The 25768-nt window shown below is 40.4% G+C and overlaps 1 protein-coding gene across 1 annotated transcript in view; it reads left to right on the forward strand.

The window, feature by feature from the left end:
• Nucleotides 1-25768, forward strand: part of LOC126485058 (probable G-protein coupled receptor CG31760) — a 613409-nt gene that overhangs the window by 213048 nt on the left and 374593 nt on the right. The window contains exon 2 of the mRNA XM_050108660.1: nt 24603-24726. Coding sequence (XP_049964617.1) covers nt 24603-24726 — 124 coding nt within the window. The remainder of the gene's footprint in view (nt 1-24602; nt 24727-25768) is intronic.

Genomic DNA, 25768 nt, shown 5'->3' on the forward strand with positions numbered 1-25768 from the left:
TGTCTGTTCCATTCATGATTATTTGTTGTTGCTGATGTTGTTGCTGCTCATAAGATCGACTGTTGTTAAATGTACGCTGAAAATTGTGCTCATCATTTTTTTACGTCTGTCATGATAGTAATTTCTATACGGCGCATTGCGATACGAGTTGAAATAGTGTGTTATCTGTAAGTAGTTATTTCTTTGCTGCCATGCGTTACTATTTGTTGGAGCTGGGACTATACGTGCACGCGGCGAAACATTAAAGTTTGGTTGACCTTGTAGACTGCATTGTTGGTTACGTATGCTAAGCGGCTGACTTTCATGCTTTGTTGTTAAAAAACATCTATTGTTACAAAAATGTGGTTCCTGTTACTAATAATTTTACACATACTGATGATTACGATTTTATCTGTAATTAAAATTACGCTGGTTTTGGAGTGCCTAAAGAATGTTGTCACTTTCCGTAAAAATTTGTCTTATCGGGTTTTCATTACATATTCTTAATTCTAGATAGAGCAATAGTTAAAGAGCTATTTTGATAGATATAAAGGAAAGTAGAAGAAAAGGCAGCAGTGCAGAAAACTAAAGATGAAACAGCACTACTACAGCTCGGGGCCCTATGCACGCTACGGCACATATTCATTAAAGCGTAATGAATCCCCTGAGGTCTATTATGGACTGCAAATACATTTTGGCTTTTGCGTTACAGGCAATTGCGGTACAAATTCAAAAGCAAATAGTTGTATCCAAGTTAATTCTAGTTTCTTCATTATAGGCAATGCTGTTGTAAATACAAAAATAAATTGTCACATCTGGTTCAAAGCTAGCTTCTGCATTACAGGCAATAGCGGTGAAAGCATAAAAACAAATTGTCGTATACAGCTCAAAGCGTGTACCTGTGTTCTGTCATTATTAAATTCCTTAGATTTTCTTACAAATGCAAATTGCTCGAAATCTACGTTCTCGTCACTCAGTTTGATAACACGTTCAGGTTTGTGTGTGAATCTGTTCGTCTGTGTCATTTCGGATTTCAAGTTGCGTAGCTTTTCAGATTTTAAGTCGCGTGGCTTTTCGGATTTTAAGTCGCGTAGTTGCTGTAAATTGCTCACATTATACACGCTGCGTAAGTCTGACAAATGTTCGCAAAGTGGCGTCTGTTGTGGTATGTTATTATTAACTGAAATACTTTTCATTTCTGTTACTTCTTGTTGTAAACTCGATAACTTTCTACGCAACGTGTTATTAGACGAATCGATCTCATTAATTGTCTGCTGTAAATTTTCAAATTCAGGTGTTTGGTTAAACGAAACCAGTGCAGTATCGTCTGATTTATTATCATTATTACTTTCAATAGCATCAATACGACTGGCTAATTCATCATATTTTTCAGTCAGTATTTTTGCCTGATCATCGGTTTTAGAATCGGACGCATTAATCTGTTTTTGCAAATTACGAGTAGTTTCGCTCAGTTTTTTAACATCAGCTTTGATGACATCGCAATCTTGTGTTAGTTCTAATTGTTCGAATCTGTCTGTCACTGTTTGAATATTTACTGTGTGTGTATCTGTTTTTGATTTAAGATCAGAAATTTCATCACGTAATTCCGCATTCAACTGTTCTATGGTATTAATTTTGTCGGACACTGTAGTAATATTATTGTCTACATATGTCTTCGCTTTCGCGAACATTTTACGTTTGTCTTCTTGTCTTTGTGCAGTGATTGTTTCCATGACTTGTCGTTTTACTTTGTTTTGATCCTGAATAAATTTGCGGAAACGCGTATCACTGTCTTGTATGTGAAGATTAAAGCGTTCGTCAATTTGAGAGATCTGTTGGTCGAATTTCGCGTCTATCTTTTCATCCACTGTGCGCGAAAGTTCTGCTGTCATTGCTTTAAACTCGTCGCGTAATTGTGTAGCTTTATCAGAGCATTGTTTAGCGACTCCGCTAATTTCGTCTCTGAGTGTGTCTGTTGCGGCTGATTGCATTTCCCTTAATTCCTGCGCAACAGACTTAATTTCTTCGCTATTTTTTTTTTTTTTGAACAAGCCTCAATTTCCGCGCGCAGCTGTTCCTTAGTGTCATGACACTGCGTGGCTACAGCTCTAATTTGTTCACTAAGCTGTCTGGAATTGTCGTCTAATTTTTCATTTAGCTGTTTGTTATCTTCCCTAAGTTGTCTAAAATCTTCACTTTGTTTTTCATTCTGTTGTTTGACCTGTTCACTAATTTGTTTGAGATTTTCACTCTGTTGTTTGGAATCTTAACTATTTTCATTAAGTTGTTTACTCATTTGTCGCAACAATGCCATAATTGGATTCGACTCAAAGTCAGCATTTTTATTCTCTGTGCTGTTTAATGGTGGATCTGGAATTGTTTCACTTTCTGTAACCATTTGGTCATTTTGAGATTTACAAAAAGGTTTGTCAGTCGAATGTACACTGTCGGTCATTATTTCTGAATTAAATGGATCCGTCGTACTTTCACTGCACTGACCATTTTCATACGAAAAATTTGTTTGTATGTTACATGAATTTTCCAAACCGGTTGTGTTAAGCTGGGTAGCGCTCATTACAATGGAGCGTCCCGCATCATCAATTGTCGTCAAATTAACAGAAGAGACAATTGAGTTCGTTTGTTCATCATTAAGATAAAAGTCATCATTAGTGGTTGGAATGCACTGATTGTTAGTGAACGCAGGATTGACATCATTACACTGCGTGTCACATGTCCTATCGGTAAAGTTGTTTGAGTCGTTAATTTCATTCATAATACCTCACGACACACTATTCACAGTCTTTCGCGGCATTTTTGCAATAGTCACAAATATTCACAAAACAATTAAGCACATATGCAAAAGCAACACACAAATACAATAGAGCAACGAATTGCCGTTGACCTGTAGAAAGAAAGTCACAAGATTAGTAAAAGCGTAGCGCCAAATCCTAATTATACTTAAGCAAATAAGAGCAGATATCTAACTGTTTTTCAAAAGATTCTCAACGAAATACGATCCTGGACTGGGTGTCGCCAAGTGTAACCTCCCCACAAAAATTTTATAAATGACAATATTATGTAAGATTACTAATGGACATTGCGCTAAGTGTAACCTCTCCACTGAAATTTTAAAGACAGAAATAATAAATTAATGGGAGCGAAGCGTAACCTCCCTAGCAATTAAATTTGATGACAGTAGAAATGAGAATCGCAATCTGACTCAAGGTGTAAGCTCTCACGAAAATAATGAAAAACAATTCAATGCTAATGAAACTTCAGTGATAATGTAAGCTCAATTAAACCAAAATATCGGTGTTTGGCCCTGTGCAAAAATCATAATTAAATTCTTACGTCAGTATAACTGCATGTCAAATTTCTGCTCTTATTGTTGCCCACGGCTTGGAGGAACTGCATTGCAAATAACATTTTTTTTTTGAAATTTAACTGAAACTTTTCTTTAAGGGAAGTGGAAGGAAATCGTTGGTTCAATTAAATAAATTTTTGTTTTGTAAAAATTGCTTTGAAATGGAAATTATTATTGGGTCACTTGTTGGAAATTAATTACAATAAATAAACATTACATTATCTGATGATTACCTTAATTAACAATATACCTCATTCAGCATCTTGACCAGAATGCCATGTCGACGCTCGCCGACTCCTCACACACACATCTGCACTCGACTGCTACTACCGACATACAGCACTGCTCACAGACTGCCCACTGACAGACTGCTCGCAACTGTACTACACGACTACTACTAGCGTACTGCTCGCAACACTCGCTCGGTCAAGCGCAGACTAACCACGATAATAGGCTCTCTGTTCAAAGATTTTAACGTGCCTCACCATCGCTGCTACGTTACATACGTGTTTCAATGTATGTGGCATTTCTGTTTGATCGAACCAGTTCTTCTTAGGCTCAGTTAGCCTGGTATACTACCTACCAAGCAATGTGATTTTAAAGTATGCTGTTTGTTGTGGGTTGGCAGGAGAGCCAACACCGGGTTACAAGAGGAGGCACAAAGGCACGCGTTTTAGCTCACGCAGGCTGGCGTGAGGACTGGAACAGGTCAAGGAAATTAGAATTTAGAAAAACGGACGTAGCTGGTGAAATACTTAACTTTAATCCATAAATGGTGAACGTCGGTCTGGACGGTACATTAATCACAAGATCAATAGCATCTGATAATGACACCTCGCTGGGTCGTAGCAAATGACGTAGCTGAAGGCTGTGCTAACTATCGTCTCAGCAAATGAGAGCTTATTTTGTCAGTGAACCATCGCTAGCAAAGTCGGTTGTACAACTGGGGCGAGTGCTAGGAAGTCTCTCTAGACCTGCCGTGTGGCGGCGCTCGGTGTGCAGTCACTGATAGTGGCGACACGCGGGTCTGACATATACTAACGGACCGCAGCCGATTTAAAGGCTACCTACCACCTAGCAAGTGTGGTGTCAGGCGGTGACACCACACTGTTTTCTTCACCTGTTGGTCTCTGGACTTCTCATTACATCGCCTTTACGTTTCAACTGCTAACCTAAATCCGTAACTGCAATACTAGATGTCGTAAGTCTAGCATCGAAGTTGTACATATATGTTAATGTAAATCTATATACATTTCCAATACCTCTGCACGCCAACGGAGCATATTTCTTATTAACCACTCCGAACCATGCCAAATCCCAGATGAGACCAAACATTTCCCTCTTATCATCGGTATACCTTTGCTGCGAGCCATTTCCTGTTGTTTTCTTTGCAACCAACAGCAACCCAGTATTCACCTCGATTAGTGGACGCACTATTTGCTTTCCCCGTCACTGTCCATTTTCTCCCTCTACATTTCTCTTCCTTTCAGTATGCTTTATGCCAATTTACCGCTATTATTTATCTTACTTCTGTCGACTAATAATTTTTTCTCCAGGTCGTGATCTTTCATTAGTACCGGTATGCCTTACTGTTTGTATATCATTACTCCTGTTTGACAAGGACGAAATATTCTTAACACAATGTCAACTTCGGTAATAGGACCTGCCTTACGGTAATAATATCTTTCATTTATATATTATTATAACATTTAGTATTATTATCGTAAGCACCAGACTGCAATATTACTCCATCTACAATATTTTATCACCATTTTTATACGTCTTAATATTCTTAAACCGTGTAATGTAATGACTGCAAATATTAGTAAAGTGGGTGTTTGTAGTTAGCATGTAGGCATTGTATCTATGTCAACGATTATCGATTTATGTCATATTTAATTGGTGCACTCAGCCTCGTGATTCCAATTGAGGAGCTACTCGACCGAATAGTAGCGGCTTCGGTCAAGAATACCCTTATGACGACCGGCAGAGCGGTGTGCTGACCCCATGCCCCTCCTATCGACATCCCCCTCTGAGGATGACACAGCGATCGGATGGTCTTGGTAGGCCACTCGTGGCCTGAAGACGGAGTGCTTTTTTTCATATTTAATTATCATTAAGAAGACAAATAATTATTTTTAATATAATCCATTATGGAGTCGAGGTAGCAGTTGTCGTTATACTGATTATCACTGTTAGCATTTAACCGCGATTCTTATACATACATTTTAACAACGCGTTTCAAGAGACAATGCTCTCATCATCAGGTTGTAAAGTCTATGTCATGAAATTAAACGGACTAAAAAGACAAAATACCATCACAAATAGTTGGGAATTCCATAGAGTAAAACAGAACTAAAAGTATATTGGGCTATGGGTCCTCGTCTTACATTGAAGTTGTTGACACAAGTCGATGGCTACCAAGTATGCTGTCGCACTGTGCCGGCTCGGGAGCTGTTGTGGACTTACGTGCCTAGGTGTTGTGGCGTGGTTACAGCCGTGTGCTTGACGGTAACGCTATGCTATTGGGCGCCTTATTTCCTTATTCGATAGGTCTGGCATCGTTAGCCTCTCGCAACTCCGTCAGTGGTATGCTACAAGTTTAAAGTCGCATACCTACGTCGCATACCTACCCTAAAATAATTCTAAAAACCCGCTAAAAAATCTCATTTCTTTGAAATTATCTTGTGCATTTAGAATATTGCTTTGTTTCATATCATGGATAGCTATCTCGAGTTCCTGCAGTAAATTAAGTTTCCTCCCTTTCTTTTCTACATGCAATATTTCTACGTTATCTTCTATGCTATTAAGGGGATGACCTGTTTCATACATATAGTTCGCAACAGCTTATTTCTCATAATTTCCGAAGTTGAACGCATCTTTATGTTCTTTATACTGGATCGCGAATGATCTTCCTGTCTGCCCTATATATTTTGCATCACAAGTTCTGCAATTAATCTTATAAACTCCCGATCTTTCAAACTTATTTCTCTTCTCGCCAATATCGTGCTTAAGGCTGTATCTCACTCAAAAATATATGTATAAGAACTGCGGCTGAATGCTAACAGTGATAACCAGTAATAGTTCTGTTATGTACAACTCATGAAGTATGCGTATCCTAATGTTAGTTCTGAAAATAAACTTTCTGGACGCCTGATTAGCTACTGAAAGCCTGAGTGCGGAGCTGTCTGCACTGTCTAAATGGGTGCAGGATACACGGTCATAGCTCGATCCATGCAAAATCCAGGCGGTACTGGTTGGTCATTCTATGCTCATCAGCCCAAGGTATTGGGAATCCTTACCATCTTTAACCGTAAACTGGACAAATACCAAATTCTCTCCTTCAGCAAAGAGTCTAGGAACAATAACAGATGGAAACCTAAATGATACTGAAAATGTAACTGTAATGCAGCCCTTTAAATTTCCATTCTGCAGAACTCGCTACATCAGAACTCATCCGTTTCGTACACCTACAAATTCTTATTATATCTGCCACTATTGTTATTATTATTTTTGGCATCATGTCTATCATTACAATTATTATTATAATTATCAATATTAGTGGCAGCAGCTGTAGCACAGTCTGTGGCAAACAAAAGTGCCCCGGTCGAGCGAAGCAGTACTTATGAAGGAGGGAAAGACCTACAGTTACTTCCAACAGGGTAGAGCAATTGCCCACACAGCTGGCTGAAACTTGGAGCTCATTTACGCCATCTTCACGTCTGACAGAGTTGACAGCACAAGTCAGACAGGTAGTGACCATAGGTGGCCTCTCAGGTCACCTGATCTGTCACTGTGCGATTCCTTTGTTTGTCGGAGGCCCTAAGTCTAAGATGGATCGCAACAACCCTCACAGTCTTCAAGAACTGTAGCAGCAGATTTCGTATGAAAATTCAGCAATTCCAGCAGTCTAGCTTTAATACGTCTTCAGCGGCTTGTTGACCAGAGCCCATAAATGTCAAAAGATGGCGGTCACTTACAACATCTGCTGTAGTCGGGTCAGTACTGCATTTCTTTCCCTCAGCTGTGTTTCTTTGTTCCCTGGGACTCAGTTGTCCTGGCCCCTTTTATTTGTCCCACGCTGTGGAAGTATTGCGTTAACTCTATTACCTCATAGTCAGTATTACTTACATTGTTCCAATACACATGCAGATCACTTTAATACTATTTCTAATTTTAAAGCTGTTACTGCTTAAGTAACCATAAAGTGAAAAAGGTACTGTATGTATGAAACCCAGATTAGGTTAAATGAATAAGTAATTAAATAAAAACGAGATATAAGGCGTACCGTGAGGCCCTAATCCTAGTATTTAAAAAAATCATACTAAGTAAATTAAAATAAACAGTAGAAACCGACTTAAGAGTTTCCAGAATTTTCTACTGTTTTTGTTGTGGTGAGACGTGAGGTTGTGTATTATGCAGCTATTGTAAGAAAAACAATGTCTGACGTATTACATATGCGTACGCTTCGCCGATCTTCGGTCAACGGTAGTTTTAGAGGTTTTTGTGATGTTTCATCACTACGAGTAGTCTCCACCACCAGCAATGGAGCGTACATCTTTAACACTGCCAGGCACTCGAGCTCGCGAAACGTCCGAAAAAGTACTAAACGACCGTCGGCCGGAGATCCCTAGAGGATAGCCTACAAGTAGCATGTCATGACGGGTCGGCGAAAGCTCCAGTCACTCTAGAACTAAAATGCTACCTTGGAATGATAATACGAATATTGTCGTCGAAACAGATGGTCTTTCTTCCAGCGAGTGACTGAATTATTCATTCAGCACATGTCTGGAGTAATAAGAGATCTCGGGTAGCGGAGAGTGTTGTATCGGGAGGACAGTGAACCTAGAGACCTCAGTTTCTTCCTGCAAATACATTGTTCAAATAACTTAGGAGAATGCAGCCGGTTGACATCGTCGACAGCAGCCGTTATTTCAACAGCAGCACACCCTGATATTTTCAAAGCAAAATTGCGGCAATTAAGCTAACACATGATGTTTCCTGATCGGTGTTTCCATGTGGTGAATGATTTTAGAACCACACGAAGGAATGCGCAGTAGAAACCGACTTAAGAGTTTCCAGCAATTTCTACGGTTTTTGTTGTTGTAAGAAGTGAAGTTGTGTATTATGCAGCTATTGTTAATACTGCGAGTTATATATATTTAAGTACTGTATGTTATATTACAGCTTTGTGGAGGATGTTGTTAATTCCTCAGTTACAGCGTTTTATGGTGAGTAAAATTCCTATTACTCTTAAAACTATTTACATACTTCGTCGGCTGTGCGCAATCTTGTCCCTTGCAACGGGAGAAGGACTTACGCAATTGAGTACGTCGTATCTGCTGATGCACTGAGTTTCTTTGATCTCGTAACAATCTTCCCCGATCTGAAATTGGAAATTATTGTTACTGACCATTAGCTTCTATTTCAAATTTTTCTAACTTGTAACTACATTTTGATAATGCTTCCACCTAATTTGATTTCGCCTACCAATTATTCATGTGTAGCACAGTATGAATGTAACACAGATTTTAAATACAGAATTAATACGATTTTCTCGACTGCAACAATTTTAAATTTTTACAGAATATGTGTTGGGTGCATGGGAATTTTCTACATCGGAACATACTACCACATTTGGAGAACCTATTTCTCCGGAATAATACTTGTTGTTTCAGAAGAGGACTGCAGCACACATAAATTAATTGTTATCATTTGAAACGGAATAAGAAAACAGTTTAAACTTCTGTTACAGCCCTGCCTATATGTGTAAGTTTGGAAAGTGTAGCTAGTTACAAGAGTCGCCCTACTGCTTTATAACATGGTTAAATAAGCCACATTTTTTTTCTGAAACGTATATGTCTGGGACATTTCGTTCACACCTATCCCAATTCTTCAACTACTGAAAACCGCGGTTCACACCCAGCACAGGACGAGATAATGTGACGCTGGCAAGAATGCGAAAATATCGGCGACGGGGAGGCTGGTGGTTTGCGTGGTGGAGTAGGGGGGTGGCTGGTTTGGGTGGGGAAGGGGGTGGTATGTTATTCGGCGGTAAATTATTCAAACCGGTGACAGTCCTGAAAGTCCAGCACAAACTCAGTTCGCAAAACAAACTTTATCTCCACTGCGTTTCCATGGCGGCGGACACAAAATTCCACACCCCCGCCTGGGGCGGACTTCGCACAAACAGTTTCCACCCAGACTCGTCCTCTGCAGTATTTATGCAGCTTCCTCGTTCACCGAATGTTCCCTAATGAGGCAGAAGATCCTGTAACAGCTGCGAAAATGTAAAAGGAACCCAAGGATGCTACGAGACAACAGGAAAGTAGGGAAGAGTGGTGTACGTTGGCACACTGCCCAAACTTTAGCCTTTATTCACTCCGTAATAGACGTTTCATAAAGTTCCTTATTACATTTTTAAACGATGGCACTCGCTTTTTAATCGCAACAGTCAGTATTTGACATTAATCCAGAAAATAAAAGCTTTTCCTAATATGAAAACGTGTTCCGAGGTACAACACGGTCATATACCTAGGACTTAATATTGTGCCGAAATTTAAAGGCGTTGCAATCCAGAAAATATTATCAATACTGTTTTCAGTTTCCTTTTCATTACGTTATTACTCTACTTCACACAAATAATCATTAAGTGAAATCAGATTAAGGAGAAGTCTTATCAATTACCTTTACAAGTTAAATAAATTTGTAAACAGGCGCTGTCGCAATATAAAAAGAGGTTCCGTTTTCAAGGCAGTTAAAATTATTAAAGACATTAAATAAATTTATAAGGGCAGCGTACGAACTTCTCCCACTCATTTGATTCATATTGACGTTACGTGTAGCGGCATGGTTATGACTTCAACGAATGTAAACAGGAAGATGCATCTCCCAATCGTTCTCGAGAAAATAGAGCTGGAAGTTTTACGTGTATTTATATATTCCGTATGATAGCTAGAATTCCGCAGTCAGGAGAGTAAGAGCTGAGTTTCGTAAGCTCGATGTCTGTGGATCCTACCTGACTTTCGGCGCAATTTTATTTTATTTCATATGCTTGTAATTCCAACCAATAAATATGTGTGGTGAGCCGGGAAATTGTGCGATGACCGAACACCACTTACCAAAGTAACATAAATTTTGTTTTGCAATGAACGGATTGAAGAAACCATAAATGTTTCCATTGTTTCTAGTATCGGTACCATGCTGATTCGTGCAGTGCACCATAAATTACACATTATACTTATCACACATGCAGATCAGACAATGTAAGTGAAGGTCTACACCGATTTGATTGAAAGTTTTTGCGAATCCATTTTTTCTCGTTACGAGAATTTTTTCACCCTCTTTGGGGGTAAATTACACATTATACAGGGTTATTACAAATGATCGAAGCGATTTGACAGCTCTACAATAACTTTATTATTTGAGATATTTTCACAATGCTTTGCACACACATGCAAAAACTCAAAGTGTTTTCAGGCATTCACAAATGTTCGATATGTGCCCCTTTAGTGATTCGGCAGACATCAAGCCGATAATCAAGTTCCTCCCACACTCGGCGCAGCATGTCCCCATCAATGAGTTCGAAAGCGTTGTTGATGCGAGCTCGCAGTTCTGGCACGTTTCTTGGTAGAGGAGCTTTAAACACTGAATATTTCGCATAACCCCACAGAAAGAAATCGCATGGGGTTAAGTCGGGAGAGTGTGGAGGCCATGACATGAATTGCTGATCATGATCTCCACCACGACCGATCCATCGGTTTTCCAATCTCCTGTTTAAGAAATGCCGAACATCATGATGGAAGTGCGGTGGAGCACCGTCCTGTTGAAAGATGAAGTCGGCACTGTCGTTTTCCAGTTGTGGCATGAGCCAATTTTCCAGCATGTCCAGATACATGTGACCTGTAACGTTTTTTACGCAGAAGAAAAAGGGGCCGTAAGCTTTAAACCGTGAGATTGCACAAAACACGTTAACTTTTGGTGAATTGCAAATTTGCTGCACGAATGCGTGAGGATTCTCTACCGCACAGATTCGCACATTGCGTCTGTTCACTTCACCATTAAGAAAAAATGTTGCTTCATCTCTGTAAACAAGTTTCGCACTGAACGCATCCTCTTCCATGAGCTGTTGCAACCGCGCCGAAAATTCAAAGCGATTGACTTTGTCATCGGGTGTCAGGACTTGTAGCAATTGTAAACGGTAAGGCTTCTGCTTTAGCCTTTTCCGTAAGATTTTCCAAACCGTCGGCTGTGGTACGTTTAGCTCCCTGCTTGCATTATTCGTCGACTTCCGCGGGCTACGCGTGAAACTTGCCCGCACGCGTTCAACCGTTTCTTCGCTCACTGCAGGCCGACCCGTTGACTTCCACTTACAGAGGCATCCAGAAGCTTTAAACTGCGCATAACATCGCCGAATGGAGTTAGCAGTTGGTGGATCTTTGTTGAACTTCGTCCTGAAGTGTCGCTGCACTGTTATGGCTGACTGATGTGAGTGCATTTTAAGCACGACATACGGTTTCTCGGCTCCTGTCGCCATTTTGTCTGACTGCGCTCTCGAGCACTCTGGCGGCAGAAACTTGAAGTGCGGCTTCAGCCGAACTAAACTTTATGAGTTTTTCTACGTATCTGTAGTGTGTCGTGACCATATGTCAATGAATGGAGCTACAGTGAATTTATGAAATCGCTTCAATGATTTGTAATAGCCCTGTACTTATCACACATGCAGATCAGACCATGTACGTAAAGGACTACACCGATTTGATTGAAATTTTTTTCAAATCCATTTTTTCTCGTTACGAGAATTTTTTCTCCTTCTTTGGGTGTAAATATTTAGGAAGTAATAAAGGAATAGTTCAACAATTAAGGTTTTTACGGTCATAATCACTACGTGGGAGGAAAAATAGTTTAAGCAGTAATATTCGGCCATGGACTGTGCACTCCTGAAACCAATCGCTTGACAACCTCGGCTGGGGCCTTGTTGAGCACTGGCGACCACACGAAATACAAAAGTACGAGTAAAATTTCCAACTCAATATTCTCGAACATGGTTGAGAGTTGCGTCTTCCCGTTTCCCGTTTACATTTCTTGAAGTTGTAGTCGTGATACGCACACCCTGTCGATATGAATCAATTCGTTCAGGTGAAGTTCTTATTGTCCCATTGTTAGTACATCTATAAGTATCATTTTTCTCCATGGTAAGAAGACCGTCTTCTGCTTTGGAGTTACAAGAAGGTGCGCACCTGATAAACTATGGCTTAACTCTCCACATGTTGTATAAATAGTTCGAAAAATATGTGACATCTTACTTACCACAAAATTCTGTACTTGAAGAATTGCCAAAACGTTCCACATATTATACAGAACATACCATAAACATGTAAAACGAAGAATGTTTACAAATGCTGCACAAAATGTATTTTCACGTCTGACATCAACAGAGGCTGTGGAAAAGGGACGAATCTGCCTTTGGTGGTCTCTAGTGCACTTTCCTTTATGTGAGTGTAAAACCAGTCATTGTACTGAATCCTGCACCAAAATCATAATGTGTCCCTAGGCACACTATCTTCTAGGCACAAAACTGTCCTCTACTAGTGTAAAAGTAAGATTTCTCACTCACAGCCGCATTTTGTTTTATTTAAACATGTTTCAAGTTTCGGAATCAGGGGCGTCACCAGTTTAATTACAGACCAACAAAAGATAGGAGACTTTAGCATTTGTGAATTGTGAACGTGAATCTCTTGCGTGCACGAAAAATAAATACGCGAATTATCTTCTAAGAGCAGGAAAGCACATCAAAACTAATTAGTAGGATGCCTAACTCTTAAGGAATGAGTAAAAGTGGCGTTGGTGCAAGGAAGAGTGACAGACATTTCGTAGGAACTTTAATTTGCACCTGCCGACCTTAGCTAAGGCCACTGTGCAGTAAGGGTGGCGCATTGTCAGAAGACAGCACACATTCCTGGTTTTACACAGATAGGGTTCTTCCGTGGTACAGATATCATGCACATCGCAATGTGCGACTTAAATTTCGTGACAGTTGGAAACGTACTCAAAAGCTGGAAGTAAGTCATTATGATTATTGTGGGCAAAACGTCCAAATTGCAGATAGATTTGTCGTGAAAAGCTGGTGGTATACGAACCAAATTCAGTGTCGCGACGAAGAGGTGATTCCAGTAATTTGAACAGTGCCGCACAGACTTGAGTGATACTGTTCGAGAATCAAGGCCATGTCCAGGCAATCGTGAAACTGATTCGCAGCAACAGCAGAATGACTACCGAGGACATGGCAAGGCTTATTCCTTCGTCCGAAATCATCTCCATCGTCGGAAATCGTGCTCACTCTGCGTACCGTAAACACTGTTGCCTGCACACAAACGGCGGCATGTTTACGGTCATAACGAAGGAGAGGCGTAAAACATTAAGCAAAGAAGTTATATTCCGGTGTGACGGTGCAACAGCCCCTCACGACGTGCACAACTTAAGCTATGCTGCAACGGTTTCGATGGGACGTCAGGAAGCACCTACCGTGCATTTCGGATCTTGTAGCACGCTGCTTCCATCTTATCGACAGACAAAAACATGAAACTTCCTGGCATATTAAAACTGTGTTCCCGACCGAGACTCGAACTCGGGACCTTTGCCTTTCGCGGGCAAGTGCTCTACCATCTGAGCTACCGAAGCACGACTCACGCCAGGTACTCACAGCTTTACTTCGGCCAGTATCTCGTCTCCTACCTTCCAAACATCTTGAAGGAAAGATATTTATCAACCATGTTGACTTTCACACAGCAGTTACTGAATGGCCCCCTGTGCAAGGAAGGACTTCTTACCGTCAAAGAATTAAACAGTTGGTAAATAACTGGAACACATATCGTGTTCGTATATTATGAATTACCTTGGGCAGGACGGTCAATTGACACACAGACAACACGTACTTAGAAAATATTGTTCTTGTGGAACAAGACTAGCTCTTTACAGACACGCAGTGTAAAGTTCAAGAGGCTTGCAGTGAAATTTCGTGCTTATGGAATATCAACCCAGTTATGTGACTGAATTCATAATTTCCTGTAAGAGAGGACACAGTTCGCGGTAACTGATGGAAAGACATAGAGTGAAATAGAACTGATTTCTAGCATTCTATCTACGGAATTAGAGTTACACGCAACTTAATTTGGAAACAACACATGGTAAATGTTGCGGGGAAGGCAAATCAAAGACTGCGTCCTATTGGCACAACATTTAGAAAATGTAACAAATCTGCTAAAGAGTCTACACACATCACGGTTGTTCTTCCTCTTTTGGAGACCTGCAGCGCTGTGTGGGATCCTTACCCGAGGGGATCAACGGAGTACATCGAGAAAGTTTAAAGAAGGGCAGCACGTTTTGTGTTATCGCGAAATGGGGGAGACAGTGTCAGAAGCATGACACAGAATTTGGGGTGGTTATAATTAAAACAGAGGCACTTCTCGCTGCGTCTAAAACTTCTCACCAAATTTCAATCATAAAGTTTCTCCTTCGAATGCTAAAATACTTTGCTGACGCAGAGCTACATAGGGAGAAAAGATCATCATAAAAATTAGGGAAATCAGAGCTCGCGCAGAAAGATATATGTGTTCAACATTTTCGCGCGCTGTTCGAGAATCGAATAATAGAAAATTATTGCAACCCTCTGCTAGTTACTTAAGTGTGATTTGCCGGGTATGTGGAACATTCCGACAGCTGTTCCAAGATGTTTGGTAAGTACGTTGAAAAATAGCATTATGTATATCATTTGGAACTGTATTGCAGCATTCAATATAAGACACTAGGAATACCATAATAATATGGAACTTTCTTAGAGAACGCATTCAAAATGAGCGAATATATACTAAGAGTAATTACATGTCAGAAAGTGCGATATGAGGTAGGATTCATACATTCGCTAGTATCATAAGGTGATCACTTTGGGAAACTGATACTGTATATAATGAAGTGTCCTGTAACGTAAAAGATTCTGAACCTAAAACAGGAGGTTCACGTAATGGCACAGAGCCACAGCATCTTATGTCGAAAACCATAGAAGTAAACTAAATTGAAGTTACAAGTTGTAATCCTGTCTAAGATCTGTTATATTTCGTATGATAACTGTGCTATTGTACTGGATGGACACGTCCGCAGCTGAAGAATACTGTTAGTTCGTGACGTTTGAAGTAGGCTGGGGAGCTACGTCCCAAATTCACAGTTCACCGAGTCTCTATGTACAACACACACAACACTACAATGTAACATAATACAGGCATATGGGTCGTACACTAAAGCGCCAAAGAAACTGATATAAGCATGCGTATTCAAATACAGAAATACGCAAACAGGGAGAACACGGCGCTGCTGTCGGTAACGCCTCTATAAGGTAACAAGTGTCTAGCGCAGTTGTTAGATCGGTTACTGCTGCTGCAGTGACAGGGTATCAAGATTTCAGTGAGTATGAACGAGGTGTTGTAGTTGGCGCACGAGCGATGGGACACAGCATCAAAAATAGTTCAAATGGCTCTGAGCACTATGGGACTTAACATCTGAGGTCATCAGTCCCCTAGAACTCAGAACTACTTAAACCTAACTAACCTAAGGACATCGCACACATCCATGCCCGAGGTAGGATTCGAACCTGCGACCGTAGCCGTCAGTCACGGAGGAAGTCGAACCTAATTGTGGGGTTGGGTTGTTTGGGGTAAGAGACTAAACAGTGAGGTCATCGGTCTTATCGGACTAAGGAAGGACGGGGAAGGAAGTCGACCAGGCCCTTTCAAAGAACGATCCCGGCATTTGCCCGAAGTGATTTAGGGAAATCATGGAAAACCTAAATCAGGATGACTGGACTCTGGACTGAACCGTCGTCCTCCCGGATGCGAGTCCAGTGTGCTAACCATTGCGCCACGTCGCTCGGTGAACCTAATTGTGAATCCGCAGTGAAGGTGGTGGATTCGTTGCCCATGGAGGCGAATCTATTATGTGAACACGTGTTAGCTGTTGTTTCGGACATATTAGAGTGTGGGTCGGTCGAGGGGTATTCGGAAGTAGTCCGCTCAACTACGATAAACACTGTGTCCGCATGGCGCAGCGGTTAAAGCAACTACCAAGTAAGCAAGAGATGCGGGGTTCGAATCCCGTTCACGCACAGTTTCTCACTCGTCGCCGCTGATTCGCCTGCAAGACCCGATGCATCTGACAACGATCGTTCCTTCCCTTCAATTTACAAAGTAAATTTCTGTGGTCCAGCTTCTAGCAATCGAAGAAATATCTGTAGCTCTGCCACATCAGGGTGAGAAGCATCATTTATAGGTGCTTCTCCGAAAATGAAAAGAACATAAAATTTTCTCCCGTTATGTAGCACACAAAACATTCAGTTTAGTGAGGTCTCGTTGCAACTGTACTACCTCTTCGGGATTTTCTTGCCCTCAGGAGCGCACTTTACATGTATTACTTTTCCACTTAGGTGAAATGTCGAATCATCACTGAGGACGACACAATCCAGTAAATCTTCGTTGCCGTGCAGAAACATTTCGTTTGCAAAGTTGGCAAGTAAACCGTAGAGTGTAGGCTTTAGAACGCGGAACATCAGCGAACGACCACAGGGATTTCACTGGCATTGCTAAGTCATGATTAGTTTTTCAAAATGGTTTGTTCGGACTAGACGTGAAAGTCTGTCACTCGTTCAACAAGTTGTTCTGTCACCCTTGAGCGTCCCTTACCCTTCCCTTTGCAAAGACACCGTGTGTCTTCTAACTGATGATACCATTTACCACAGTTAGTATCACTTCAAGGATTACAATGGTAATTGGTAGGGAACTCACTACAACTGCAGATTCAGTCCTTGCAACTGCGAAATACATGAAGTTCTCTGTTCAGTTGTCACCTTCTTTGCTATCTGCGTTTTTTAAGGGCAGACACCAAAAAAGTGCATGTGCTTGTGCACAGATATTGACCTTTTTTTTGATGCATTATACATAATTGTAAGTTGAGTGTAACAGGTACTAAAATCCTTAAGACCCCGTTAGTAATTTTGATTCACCCAGTGTATCTAAAGTTAGAGTAACGTAAATGATTTTAACTACTGCTTTTATTAGTGGATTAGAAATGGAACTACTGGGAGAGCGTGTAGTTTTGATACAAAACATATTAAATTTTTGGCCCTAATTTGCTTGTTAATTAGGAATATTGTTATTATTATGAATTAATAGAAGTTTACATGTGTTCTACAGTCTAGGAAATATACGAATTTTCTTCTAGAAATATATCATAAAATAAGGAGGGCCTAGAAACTGAATATCTTAGTGAGTCTAAAGTGATAACACACTGTTTTTGTCAATTTCTTCTAGTGCTCGTTGCTTTGAATGTTAATAAATGTTAATTTTGTGAAAAAATTTAAAATTAATTTTTTAAAATATTGTTGAGTCGCAGAGGGATAAAGGGAGTAGGGTTATTTGTGAACTGTATAGTGCGGTAGAGAGTGAGCTACTGTGAAAAGTTCAGTGATGGAACTGTTACCTGGTGTCACAGTGAACCAAAGCCGGAAACGATGGTTCAGATATGTATGCAAACGTCACAAGCGAGGATGAAGAAAAAGAGAAAGTATCTGGGGTAATTCATTATATAAAACACGATGGAAGTGTAATAATTATGGGAGATAGGAACGTTGTTTCAAATGGTTCAAATGGCTCTGAGCACTATGGGACTTAACATCTGAGGTCATCATTCCTCTAGAACTTAGAACTACTTAAACCTAACTAACCTAAGGACATCACACACATCCATGCCCGAGGCAGGATTCGAACCTGCGACCGTAGCGGTCGCGCGTCTCCAGACTGAAGCGCCTAGAACCGCTCGGACACACAGACCGCCGAACGTTGTTTGAAGAGAAGGAACAGAAGAAAAGGTTACCGGAGACTATGATCTTGGCTGTACGATTGAGGGAGGAGTAAGCCTAGTTAAGTTCTGCAATAAATTTCAGACGATAATAGCGGGTACATTGTTCACGAATCACAAGAAGACAATGTATGCTAGGAAAAGTCATGGAGACATGGGAAGATTCCAGCTCAGTCACAGACCGATCAGACAAATTCCGAATATATGTATTAGATTCTATAGCTTCCCCAAGTGGATATACAAACAGATCGCAGTTTAGTATTGATGAAGAAAGAGCGAAAGTTTTCGAGACTCGTCCTCAAGAATCAGTGTTTAAGGGAGCTTAAATACAGAGGAATGATGCGATCCATTTAAAGCTCGCTAACGATGTGGATACTGTGATAAGGAATATCAGAAAAAGGCTGTTCAAGTGGATATCTTTTTAAAAAATGGGCAATCGCGAATGTTAGACAGACAAACATAGGTACAAGGAATGCTACTCCTATGAAACCTTTTGTAACAGAGGAAATGCTTCAGTTATAGGATCTCTTGGCCAACGTGTTTATGGTAGATTGCTAACAAAATTGTTTCACCTGATGGGTTAAACATCTTCAGTTTCACATTGGTTTTTATTTCTCCCTAATTTTTCGTTCTACCAATAGTTTTGTTTACCATTTGTTCACTTTTATTTCCTTAATTTAAGAGTGTCTTATGGGACTGGCAGCATTCTGGTACCCTCTTTCTCGGATTCTGCAACTATCACGGTGTCTTCTGCAAATCTGATAAAATGTATCCTTTCGCTTTTGGCCTTTAATTACTTTGTCATCTCCTTCACGACATGAATAGATCCATTTTATATAGAGGCTTGGGATATTTATGTGTAGCCCCCTTCCTAAACCTGTTCTCCTCTTTTACCTTATTGATGTTAATTTTTGTCCTTTGGTTCTAACATAGCTGTTTAACCATTTCTTAGTTTTACGGTTCGTTTACTGTCCCATCGGTTTGCGACCGAACCGCCGAATCTTTCCATCAGTAAATGGGGTATGTTCTCAACTGACTCGGTTGTTTTAACCCCTCCACTGACGGAATGACCCGCTTCCTACTTCCGTATGTATAAAGCCAATACGGACTTGTAGCTGTCACGCCTTTGCGCTTACTGCTACGTATTTTAACCGTAAATAGCTCAGCCCTAATGGTAAGAGGTAGTAGTGAATTCACGTTATTAATCTTTGAAGACAGCACAGCTGCCACAAGCTCAGCTCACTTTTACTCCACTCCTACCCTCGCCATTGCACCACATTAATTAGGTGCTACATGGACCTTGCTAAATTCACTTGCGTATACATTTTTGACCGTTACTCGCCAGTATTTACCTAATGATTAGTACACTCCTAACGGGACTATTTCCCAAAGAGCTGTGATGATTGAACGGGTTCGATCCACGGCCTACAGTGCCCTACAGTTCACACGGTAACACTGCCTACCTGACCCACTTAACTTGGTAGTGAGCTTATGTATCCAATCACCACTGCTGGCAGCAGTGGGTAATCCTATCAGCACGACGAGAGCAGCAGACTTACCGTCGAATCCTCCTGAAAATACTTACAACTACGGTCGCCAGCTCTGAAGGAGCAAAAGAATAAATCAATTTTTTGGCTCGTTTCAAAGTGAAACGGCTTGAGTTGAATTTAAACTTAATTCTGAATATTACTATTTCTGATCATTCTAGGTGATTCTACAAAGCAAATACTCTCTCAATTTCTGTGAGTTGGCTTGGTAACTACCACCAAGACAACTTATGCAACTTAGGTTAACAAAATTCTATCCTTCAACTTATTTAATGATTTTGGATATTACTCTTTGGACAATTGATATAGAATTAGTTAAGTGACTTTACTTGAAAGGTTACTCAGAAAAATTTAAGTAACTATAAATAGGCGACTCATTCTGGTGTGACCATTGCTCTTTTCAACATTCTTATACGCTAAAGTATTCTGCACCCAAAAGAATTGTAAATGAAAGAGGCGATGGTGGCCTCAGTCTGATTTCACTACACTATGTTTCAGGTTACTACACTTTACAATGAACAACATGCGTCGTAATTTTACTCATTACTATATTCTGTCCTCTGCACTTGCACAAAAGAAAACTGGTATTCTCCTTTTACATGTATACAAAGTTCGACTTAACAATTGCAAGCAGTCTTGCCTTGGGTAGACATGTCGGTGCTGGTGGTGAGATGCATGTGGCTAACGCAGCTCTTCCTCTTCACGCCTCATGCCCTCAATGGCGGCTGGAACTACGAGCTGTAGCACTCGTATAAGCTACTGCACGTCCGCCATAAAATCTGGGCGCAGGAACTCTTACAATCAGCCCCAGTGGCATAGAGACGGCTTCGACTACCATTCGTCGCGTTCTACTCCACAAACGGCGACGATATTCGCCTCTTTGCTGTTGCACAATCACTTTTGCGTGAGCACAGTTACGCATGGCCGGTCACGTCAACACTCCCCAGGCCATTCTATTGTTCAGTCCCTGTGTCTCCAGCTACCTCTAGCTACGCTCGTACCACCAAGAGTGGGGGCGTTCCCCTACCACCTTTTCACCGAAATCATTTAGTATTTAAGAATATTTATATTTATTACCCTGGAGTTCATACCAGTCATAATAATTTACTACTAGCGCCTTATAACATTAAATCATACAGTAACAACTTATAATTACCAAGAAAAAGAATACATTTGACTCCGAGAGCTTAGTGCATTGTCTGACAGGCAGCGCGAATTCCCAGTTTCGCCAATAGATGGCTTAAGGGTGCACTCCCTGGCAGTCTCACACCAGCGCGCCCGTTTCCGATGCGCGGGCTCCAAATTACTGTCAGCCCACCATCATTTCAGTTCCGTTACAGGTTCTTGGTAGAGTATTTTATACATTATGAATGAAACACACACAACAGTCTTGTAATATTCTACACTGTTTATTATTTGTTACACGAACCACTTATCGGCTGTTACCACATCATCAGGCACAAACGTAAGTATGTGGTGCTGTCAAATGTTGTTGAATCAAAGATTATAAACTAATGCATTTACTGAATATCTCTACTCCCAAGGATTAAGTTGAATTAGTAATAAAACAAGACGAATAATTTCAGTGTAAATACGATGTAAGATTACCTAAGTATGATCAAATATGTGACACATGAAGTAATTAACGATAGACATATACAACTGTTGTACATAGAAGAAAATAACTTAACAATGAACTGTGATGACATATTCTAAAGATGAGGCTGGACAAAACAGTCTTGTCTTTTCAACGCTGGAGTGCTGTCTTTACCATTGTGCAGAAGGCGTACACAAGTGTTGTGCACACTAAAAAATGTTTTTACGTTCCTGCGTTTGCTCTTTCTGGCTACATACAGTGAGACTATAACAAAGTATGGAAATGTCCAACATTTACTGCGTTTTTGAGGTGAAGGGTCAATGACAGGTGTTGTTTCTACTTTTGGTGCACTATAGATTCCACTAAGTTTGGAGAATAGCCATTGGTCGTGGCTCTTTGTTTGACTACAGTCAAACCAATTTGAAAGTCGTCGTCTTTCATTGGGATGTATATTATGCGATGTTGAGAATTGGCCAGTATTACTATATCTGTGCTGTTAGGGTTCCTATAAACCTTGAATGTATGAATAGAGTCACTGATGTCTATGAACAGATCTAAATAATTCATGGAGTTATCCAACGACGATAAATAGAGTAATACCGGCAGCTATCAAGTGGTACTGCAAACGCCAAATAGAAATATACGAAACAGAAGCACAGCGTTTGTGTACAGAACTGAGTAGACATGTCATGTAGACAGCTGTACGTCAGAAAAAAGATGAAAAAATCCATCTCTCAACTTTTCTTAACCGTATGATGAACGTTAAAATTCTGCAATATGTACACATGTCAACGACAAAAGAAGGCCTTTTCACTGTACAAATACAGCAATATCAGACGAATGCGAATCTCTGTAATCGTGAAAGGATGTAAATTACGAGAACTGTTACCAGTTTCAATATCCTTCACATAAATAGGTACAAATCAATATTCTAACTAGCCTACTATTTACATGTGAACTGTGACCGTTGCCACGAAAATACATTCACAAGTCAGACGGTCTGTGCACGTATCGGAGATAGCACATTCCAAGGATAGCAACTGTAAGCTTCAAACCATAGAAAGCTATAGGTTGATAACAGGCCAAAAATATTTTGAGAATCATACAACTGTTTTCACTTGAATGTACTATTTTGTGAGAAATACAAGGACAGTCTCACTTGTGAATTTGTTTTCGTGCCAAAGGCGTAAGTTGACAAGCAAGTGGTCTGTTGGAACATTGATTAGTAGCGATTTACGTGAAGGATATTAACAGTGGAGCTGGTCACCTAATTTACATTATTTCACGATATGCCGAGCTTCGCATATGTTTGATGTTATTGCATCTTTCCAGTGAAAAAGCTTGTTAGTGACAATGGCACGTATAAATGTTAGAGGATTGTAAAGTTTGGCATATAGTGAAGCCAAATGTAAGTAATGGACTATTTTCACCATTATACTCTCTGGATGACATTTTCCCGTAATTCTGTTTATACACTTTTTGCTCCATTTTTGTATTTCTTTAGCTATTGGCGTAGTGTTTGATAAAGGCTCAAAGACCGAAATTTGAATTGTGAAACATATAGCCAATTTCTACTGTTAAAGACGAATGCGATATCAGTCAATTAAATAAGTTTATTGTACTTGGAAAGAATTCGTGTAATGCTTACCTTCATTTTCCACAGAAACCTTGTAGTTTTAGGTTCGTGCATTTTTCAAATATTAGTATTTATAGAGTTATATACTGTTTTAAGGTTTAATGCAGCTGCTTTTGAAGAGCATGTCTCCGACACAAGAGCTCAAATATCCATTACGTACGGTCACACATTGTAGAAGAACGTTGCATCGAATACGAACACCATCTTCTGCTGAATAAATCTATGGTCACTGGACTAGGTTGTTTGCATACACCATTTTGCAGATAGAGAAAACTTTCTTGTACTGAGCAGAGACTTGTTCATTTGGAAATCACAGTTCAAAGCGATTTGAAAATGCGAATGTTAGACAACCTTGTCAATCGCGACGAGAGCCTGTGTTCTATGGAGATTATGGAAACCTTTCACCTCAGAAGGATTTCTGGTCAGAGTCAGAGTCAGAATCTGTCACTCTGCTACCTACACTCATCACCACTTTTCTCGAAATGGTTTTAGATTTTCTATCATCGAATAACTCTTTGTTTCTTTTATGCTTGGGGCATTGCGATGATGTATCTTTGAACCGTGTCAGTTTTGTCTGTCATGACCACGTTGGGCCAAGCATGTGATGTAAGTCGCATGAGCACCGATCTCCTTGGTGTAGCTACCAGTTATCTGGTTTCGGTGTCGTGAATGTACGATAGATGATGGATTATATTGTCACATTGTTCTCTGAAAATAATGTCATTATGACATTGTCACTGTTAAACGAATAAGTTTTCTAATATATTCAAGCCTATGTTAGCTCTATGATATAACTGTCTTTTACCGTACTCTGAATGTCCGCATACACAGTGCGCCCCGATTCCTTTAGCACTCCTTGTGTGAATTTCCAAATTGCAACGCATTCTCGTGGCAAGTTACTGAGTTACGATCCTCGAATTTGCAAGAACAGCCGTATGGAAAGTCAAAGCGCTAGTTCTGCTGCAGCATGCATCCTGGCAAAGGATTCAACAGTACTTATCTGACACTCGTTAGAAAATGGCACTGGAGCAGTGACGCAATATCATGTTTGTTGACTCCTCCAGCGTTTGTGGCCTACAATCCACCGAACTCGACCCGAATACCGGGAAGGAGGTTCCAGGTTGCTCCTCCATGACGACACCCCAGTCCACAAAGCGAAGGTTGTGCACGAGTATTCGCCCAGCAAATGGATAACAGTCCTGCATTACCCACCATATTCACCAGATTTGGCCCCAGCCGACTTTTGGTTTATCGTCAAACTGAAAGTTGTCAATGAAAAGACACCGTTATGAAGCAATTAAGAGCATCCGAAAAGCTGCACTGCAGTATTAAAGGCAACTCCGGAAATGACCAGAGGAACTGTTGTAAAACATAAATCGAATTCAGCGATAATTCAGAGGAAGAGTGTTTTGAACATAACCAATGACTTTTATGGCTCATAGCCACAGTCCTAACGGAACTGTGTCACGCTATATAATAGGGCCTGTACCTCTGCTGCTACCCGGAAATATCACACCGTTCTTACTGTGGGACCGATACCTGTAGCCTGTTAATGAGACGCCGCCCTGTGTGTTGCAGGGGCACCAGCGGTATCGATATCGACCTGAGGCGAGTCGACATCGACCAGTGCCCCCTTCCGCCTGGCAGCACTCAGCTCAACATCTTCGCCGCGTCTGACAAGTGCAAGGAACGGACCACTCAGGTACGAAGCTATTCTCTTTGCTTTTGTTGTTTTGCTGCAGACCGGGTTTCCAAAAATGTCCGTGGTTTGAGAGTATTATGGCTGTCGATTTTTTAAATTACAGACCAAAAGGCATACTTTGTCAACATGTTCTTCAGGTCTCTTCCAGCTTATCTTGGAACGAATGCTGACGCCACTGCCAAGGCGGTTCCACCACGACTCCCCATTTAGTTACTTGGCAACACAATGGGGCAAACTTGTTTGTTTATCTCGTTTCCCTGTTGGGAGTAACTCGTCTACACGTTTTTCATATTTCCACGTTTTTGTCTCATTGTAGAAAAAAAAAGGCAATTGAGAGTGTGTATTTAATCTTAACCTGAAACAGGAATACAAATGTTTAACATTGTGTCACGAAAGTAACAATGGACTCGATTATTACGAACAATGTACCAGAGAATTTTACATAGTAATTCTATTTATGCTACTACATCATCACACATAAGGGATTTTTTAAAACTAAAGGTGGGAGTAAGATTGATCTGAAGTGTGCTGCTAAAGAGGCGACACTTCCACATCACATTAATAAATTGCCATACATGAAACTGCATCTCTCAAGTCATCAAATAGTTATACTATCAAAACGTTTCGTATTCTAGATCGAAAACCATGGCATTTATTGCTAACGTTATATTGCATTGTATATTTGATAATGTGTTACATTCTTTGGAAAACATTAATTATGTAACAGTAACGATTCATAGTCAAATAGAAATGAAAAGTAACTTGTTCTGATTCTTGTAAGATATTTAGACTGAGTATCAGTGGAAACTGTGCAAATTTTTACTCAGCATGTTTAGCTACTTGTGAGAAGAACACAAACGTGAAGAAAAGTTGGTTTATTATACTTATGACAATACTAATGTGTAGGAAAATAGGAATGAAAAAATATTCAGAAAAGTTCAATGTGATTTAGAGAGACCTATGAACTGGCCGTGCAGCCCACATTGTACACTATTTAGTACAAACTCAAAACAGTTGCCAGATTCTTTATCCCTGATTGGTT

The sequence above is a fragment of the Schistocerca serialis genome, chromosome 6 (genome assembly GCF_023864345.2).
Source record: "Schistocerca serialis cubense isolate TAMUIC-IGC-003099 chromosome 6, iqSchSeri2.2, whole genome shotgun sequence".
NCBI classification, from domain to species: Eukaryota; Metazoa; Arthropoda; class Insecta; order Orthoptera; family Acrididae; genus Schistocerca; species Schistocerca serialis.